Source organism: Arvicola amphibius, chromosome 2, assembly GCF_903992535.2.
Source record: "Arvicola amphibius chromosome 2, mArvAmp1.2, whole genome shotgun sequence".
NCBI lineage: Eukaryota > Metazoa > Chordata > Mammalia > Rodentia > Cricetidae > Arvicola > Arvicola amphibius.
Genome location: NC_052048.2, coordinates 169,782,665 through 169,789,511, shown reverse-complemented (window position 1 = coordinate 169,789,511; position 6,847 = coordinate 169,782,665). Strand labels below are relative to the sequence as shown.

The 6,847-nt window shown below is 40.0% G+C and overlaps 1 protein-coding gene across 2 annotated transcripts in view; it reads right to left on the bottom strand.

Annotated features, from left to right (window-relative positions):
* Nucleotides 1-1,553: 1,553 nt before the first annotated feature.
* Cped1 (cadherin like and PC-esterase domain containing 1) overlaps nt 1,554-6,847 on the bottom strand; it is a 271,573-nt gene continuing 266,279 nt past the window's right edge. For both annotated transcript variants that reach the window (XM_038318771.1, XM_038318772.1), the window contains one exon: nt 1,554-3,487. In XM_038318771.1, coding sequence (XP_038174699.1) covers nt 3,263-3,487 — 225 coding nt within the window. In that variant the 3' untranslated portion in view covers nt 1,554-3,262. The remainder of the gene's footprint in view (nt 3,488-6,847) is intronic.

The window sequence follows — 6,847 nt, the reverse complement described above, 5'->3', positions numbered from 1 at the left end:
TAATCTTAAAAACCCACCTTATTATTAAACTACATTCAAAAGCTCTGGTGACAGCAGGGAGAGTTCATCCCATGCATTGTTGAGATAGCGTCACAGCTGAAGGACTATGTGGTTAGTTCTGCTTGTCATGCCCACCAGGAGAAGCCAGTTGACAGCACACCTTCCCAGTAGGCATCTATTTTATTATTTTTCCATTTTCATTTTCTTTCATTTTATATATCACCGACAGTTTTCTCTCCTTCTGCCCCCTCCCCCCTCCACTCACTCACCATCCACTCCTCAGAAAGGATGAGGCCTTTCATGGAGAGTCAACAAAGTCTGTCACATCACTTGGGGCAGGACCAAACTGCCCCCACCCCAACATGGCTGAGCAAGGTATCCTTCCATAGGGAATGGGCTCCAAAATGTCAGTCCATGCACCAGGGATAAATCCTGCTCCCACTGCCAGTGGCCCCACAGACTGCCCCAGCCACACAACTGTCACCCACATTCCTAGTTTGGTCCTATGCAGGTTCCCCATCTATCAATCCACAGTCAATGAGCTCCTGCTAGCTCTGGCCAGCTGTCTCAGTGATTCGGCTGTTAAAGGCTAGGCTCACAACCAGTAGGCACTCTCTTCTTCTTCTTCTTCTTCTTCTTCTTCTTCTTCTTCTTCTTCTTCTTCTTCTTCTTCTTCTTCTTCTTCTTCTTCTTCTTCTTCTTCTTCTTCTTCCTCTTCCTCTTCCTCTTCCTCTTCCTCTTCTTCTTCTTCCTCCTCCTCCTCTTCCTCCTCCTCTTCCTTCTCCTCCTCCTCCTTCTTCTTCCAAATTTTCACCTCCTCCCCTCCTCCCATTTCCCTCCCCTCCCCCATTCGTCCTTCCCCTCCCTCTCCAGCCCAAAGAGCAGTCAGGGTTCCTTGCCCTGTGGGAAGTCCAAGGCCCTCCCCCCTCCATCCAGGTCTAGGAAGGTGAGCATCCAAACAGACTAGGTTCCCACAAAGCCAGTACATGGAGTAGAATCAAAACCCAGTGCCATTGTCCTTGGCTTCTCAGTCAGCCCTCCATGTAAGCCACGTTCAGAGAGTACGGTTTGATCACATGCTCCATCAGACCCAGTCCAGCTGGCCTTGGTGAGCTCCCATTAGATAGGCCCCACTGTCACAGTGGGTGGGAGCACCCCTGGTGGCCCTGAAGTCCTTGCTCATGTTCTTTCCCACTCTGCTCCTCATTTGGACCCCGGGAGCTCAGTCCACAGTAGGCACTCTTTATGTAGCTGTATAACTCTAGCAGATGAGAAGCTAAGGGTCTGGAGAGATGGCGTAGTAACTAAGGGCACTTGTTCTTGCAGAGGTCTGTGATTTGATTCCCAGCATTTGCAGGGTGGCTCAGAAACCTCTGTAACTCCAGTTCCAGAGACTCTAATGCTCAATTCTGACCTCCATGAATAGCAGGAACTCATGTGGTACACATACAATACACACATGCAGGCAGAACTTTCATATACATAGTAAAATACATACATCTAAAAAATCTTTTTAAAAGAGGGAAGGTATGAAAATACTCTCTGAACACAGATTTTTAAGCAGTTTGACATTTATTGAAAATACATTACAATTGTTTCTAAGGTTTAGTATTATTTCAGTGGTGAAGAAGAAGATGCCAGGCTAACTCAAGTCAGAGAGTTTTTACAGTGACATTGCCTGCTAGTGAGTTACCAAAAGCTAGCATTAACTGTAATACTGCTGTGGAATATGCAATGCATTAAAATTTGATGCATTTCATAACATCAAAAATAACTGAAAATCTAAAAACCGTGTTTGTATATAGATGTTTGTATGGAAAATATGTAATTTTTAAGTTAATTTGGTACCGCTGTTCAAAAAAATCTATTTCTAAATGCATATGCTGTTTTTATCAAAGTGATATGCATATTTAAATATAATTTAATACAGTTAAATATAAATTCATGTTTATGTTCTTATAAAAATAGATATAAAAATAGAATATTTGAAGGAGGTGGATATGCATTCTAGAGAACTCGGGTCAATAGAACCAAACAGTTTCATTTTTTATGGCAATGAATTTGAGGTATTTGTACAGTTAGTAATCTTAGCTACATACTGAGTTAGGCCTCTCAGCTTCTTCTTCTCGGGCTCAACTCATTCTTTAAAACTCACCATAGATAGCAGTAGGATGTTATCTCGTAAAACAATTTGTATAATAAGGCAATTTTTCCTTTTGTACCTAAAAAGACAGACGTGAAAGTTCTCAAGGCTAGAAATAGGTGTGTTCCCTACTTATACCACAATTTTCATAAAAATTCTTGTAAGGCTACTTTAAATTAAACACATTTGTTCAAATGAAAATACAGATACTAGTCACATAGTACTGTTTGTGGGTACATAGAAAATTCTTATACATTTGAGAATCTGCAGTCCTTTGGGAAGATATCTAAAATGTAACCGTCGTCTTAGATGAGATACATTTAAAGGGACAAGGGAAAGCTTCTTCAGAGAGAGCATCCACAAAAAGGAACAAGGTAACCAATGGGGAACTTTATTGTGCCCCACACTTCAAACTCTATCAGCAACTTAGACTGTGCTCCCCATCCGGGCTCACAGTTTGGCGTAGAGGGATGTTTGTGGAACTCACAAGAGCACAGAGTTCAAAACAATATCGCTTCTTATCACACGCCGAGAATCCCTTTGAATCCCCCTGCAGAGCATCTCCTCCTGTTCTTGCCCTTCCATTACAAACTTTTAAAAGTATAACAAGAAATGTTTTTTTATAAGCATTAGATCCTCAAAGCCCAAACCTCCACAAATAGCCCTCTTTCTCCTGGTAAAGAACTGAAGTGTTATCTCCCTCCATGCGGAATGTAATTGCTTCTTCCCACGTTAGCATGCCTATGGAGAGGAGAGCGCAGGAACAGCATTGCCCTATGCCCATGTTCTTACATTTCCATAGTTTTGTTTATCATTGCACTACAGTACCTGGTCCATGTGGTCCTAGTTTGTGATCACCTTTCAAGTGATCTCCTTATAGTTCTGTCCTTGGGTCTGAAACCAAGGATGGATGGATGCTCAAGGTCACTTTTACGGCGTTCTGTTATAAGAAAAAGATGTCATTCCTCTTTGGTAAGGCGCGTGCTTTGGTGTGCATGCTTGCCCTGGTGAGTGTGCAATCGTTGCAAAGCATGAGCGAGGCACATCTGGTTCTCAGACCATTGTCCAGGCTTATCTGGAGAAGACAGGCTTATCTCTCATTCTGAATTCACCTCTTCTTCAGGGAGCCTGCGCAGACCGCTGACTCGCACACATCCTGCTGAGCAGGATTTCAGAACAAACCTGATTTATTGGCCCTCTGACATGATATGGCGAATGAACATTTGGGACAGAATTTTGTCGGTGCCGTTTGTTTTGATTGCTGAAGTATTTTTCCACAGTATGGTTCTTGGATCTTTTCATCTTGAGAACGTGGGGCTCTCTGGATAACTTCGATTTAACCACCTGCAAATAAAGAATAAGAAATTAGAGGTGTGAAACCCCAGATATTTGAACTCCACATAGACCAACATGACTGACATTCATGCTTTTGCACTGCACTGCTGCCTCACAGACGCTGCCTGAATGACACAGAGATGATTTACATAAACAGGAACCAGAGTAACCTGTGTTTCACAGAAGACCAGAGCTGAAGTTAGAAGTCCTGTCACTTTTTACACCTTGAGTCTTCTGTTACCAGTGAGACTGTGGAACTGTTCCACACGATGCCTCTTTCACACCGTGTGTGTGTGTGTGTGTGTGTGTGTGTGTGTGTGTGTGTGTGTATAAGCACGTGTGTATTGGATCAGATGCAGTATCTTACGGTTTGACATTATCCCTCTACAGAAGAACAGACACTGTTGTGAGTTTCTAAGTCATTGCTTCAAACTTTAAGTCTGCCATGGAACAAAATGACAACTTGCATTATTTTCAGAGAAAATAAAAGTACTTTTCCACTCCTTACCCCAAAGATGACAGTGTTATAGTTAGAAGTTGCATTTTTTTAGAGAGTTAGTAAATTATGGAACTTACAAAAAATAGCCTATGCTTTAAGTCTCATGTATTTTTGCATGTACATATGCCTTTATTTCAAGCATTATTTTGAGTAGATAGTATTCTAAAGAATTCATGGACCCAAAAGAGTTTACAATCCGAAGTTTCCTTCCCATCTCTTTCCCTATCTCGGCCACTTACCATTTTTGTGTAATTCATGGCTACCTTGTAAATATCCACACTCATGCATACATAAGGCTATATTTATGGTTTATGTTTACATTTTCAAGATATTGTCCTGGTGGAAGCCTAAATCATTATCTTCTTCCTTCGAGCAAACAGAACTCAGGGTGTCAGAATTAAAGGATTGGGAAAGTCAAGTAGGGGACAAGAAAGAAACTGGGGAGGGGTCAGATCCCTGGGAAATCTGACAGTAGAAAGGAAGAAAATTTGATGCTCTGAATGTCAAATAGCAAAGAAAGAACTCCATCATGTTCGCCATGCAGGTCTAGTCTATCAAAATTATGTCAGTTCCTGGGACACGGGAAGGTATCCCTTGTTAACAACTGGAAGTGTACTGTGTCACATAGATGTTTCTACTCTTTCAGGTGTTATTCAATAATTAAGGCACATATTATTTGATCCCATACGAGAGAATGAATGCAATGAAAACAGTTCCTGCAAACAAAACCGTACATTGGGGGAAACCCCGTGTATTTGAGAAATAAGTATTATAGCTATATACTTTAAGTAAACGAAACTATTTCAGAAAATCATTGAAACAGAAACTTTGTAAAGATCTATACCAAAATGTTAACAGAGTTACTTTTCAGTGTAAGGATTCCATGTGGGTTTAATGTGTCCTATTAACTTTTCATCTTGACTTTAAAAATAACATAACCAATGTGCATGATTTTAAAGCAACGGAAAAAGAAGAAAGACGTTAGAGTTGAGGAAAAAGTTGCCAGTAGTGTATTTCAAAACCAGTAGCCCTAGCTAAACTCCAGGGTGTGAAACTCTTTCTGTGAGAATGGTTGGCTCTTCCTCTCTCGGGCTCTAGGATCAGGTGACTCTTAGGAAGGGCAGTGAAAACATTCAGTTATGACAAAGAAACTCTGTGGGTTGTGATTCAGGCTCAGCTTGCCATTAAGCTTTGGCTGAATTTCCAGATCTCAATAGTGATGCTTCTCCTAGGTCCTTCCACCCCAAGGAGATTACATCTGCACTCACGAATGATAGGCCTGAGAAGGGACCCGTGCGTCCCTGAAGATCCTCTGTAGTCTGAAGGGGAGGGTCCTCACGTAACATTTGTGAACAAAATTCTAAAAGTTTATATAAGGAAACATTAAAGCATAAATAAGGCATGCAATCTTGAAATAATATCATTCTAGTGTTCTGCAACCAAAATGAAGGCAATTTTTAAATATGATTTTATCTTGTTTGGTATCTGCAATTCCATGATGGTCTATAAAATGAAAGCAAGTCTATCATAACACACAAGTGATTTAAACATTATTTTAATACTTGGGACCGATGTCTTTGCTACTCTTAAGTAGATGTGCAGATAGGATATTCAAAAATATGTACTTCAGTATCTCTGAGATAAACAGATTTCACCTAACGGTAGGGTCAGTGTTTCGCCTTGTCTCAGTAGGAAACGTGTTAATTTACTTGTGATTTTAGACAGCTGATGTTAGTCTGAGAGAAAGGGAGATGAGTTGACAGGCTCTACCAGCAGTTCTGGAAGGGTAGGCTAATTAATACTCCTGAATTACTAATGTTCCTGTCAGAAGTTGTTTGAAATGAACTCCTGAATGCCCAGGTCAGTGAATGGGCCTACCACACTTGGTTCACTTTGCTTTGATTTTGGAAACTATTTTTTAGGGAATAATAAAAGATTGTGTTTCCAAATCTGTTTTTGTAAAGTCACTACTGATTTGATACTGAATCCTGAATGGAGACAAATAAAGAGAATTATTTCATTTTCGATTTACCAATAAATATATACATGTGAAAATTCCCTCAAAACTGCTATGTGGAATAAATCCATTAAGATACCCTGTAATAGTATATGCCACACCACTAGCAATACAATTTACTTCAGGACAACATTATGAAATATTTCATTACAGGAAATTGCCAAAGCATTATGTAGAAATGTACAAGTATTTATTCTGAAAACTTAAATGAGTCTCCTAAAAATGATCATATATTCTAAAGCTGATGTTTAAAAATGATAAAGCTTTTCCATAGTCTATCAATAATTAAGATATTAAAAGCATTTCTTGCAAGACCAAATAATTAAGCTCCATAGTGATCTACCTGCTGCAGATGAAGAATCCTTCACCAAGTTAATGAGGCACAAATGATTCATGGACCAATAAAAAGATAAACCACATCAGATCTTCACAGTTGATTAAAGTAGCTGTTCATTTGAGGGATGCACGTCAAACTCTAAATACATGTTAAGAATCAATACAGGGCCAGGCCATGGTGGCTCACACCTTTAATGCTAGCATTAGGAGGCAGAAGCTAGTGGATCTCTGTGAGTGAGTTTGAAGCCAGCCTGGTCTACAGAGTGAGTTCCGGGGAGGTCAAGGCTACCCAGAGAGAAACTCTGTTTTAAAAACAAAAACAGACAAACAAAGAGTCAATAGGAAAATAATCATGATCATTTGAGAACAAAAAGCACTGGTGGTTGGTTGGTTGGGCTTTCTGTATAAGCTATTTCTCCATAAGTATGAAAGTCTACCCTCAAAATTCATCATGACTTGATCCATTCTAGCCAAAACAAAAATATTCTTTGTTAAGAGATTTGCTTCTTTTTTCTTC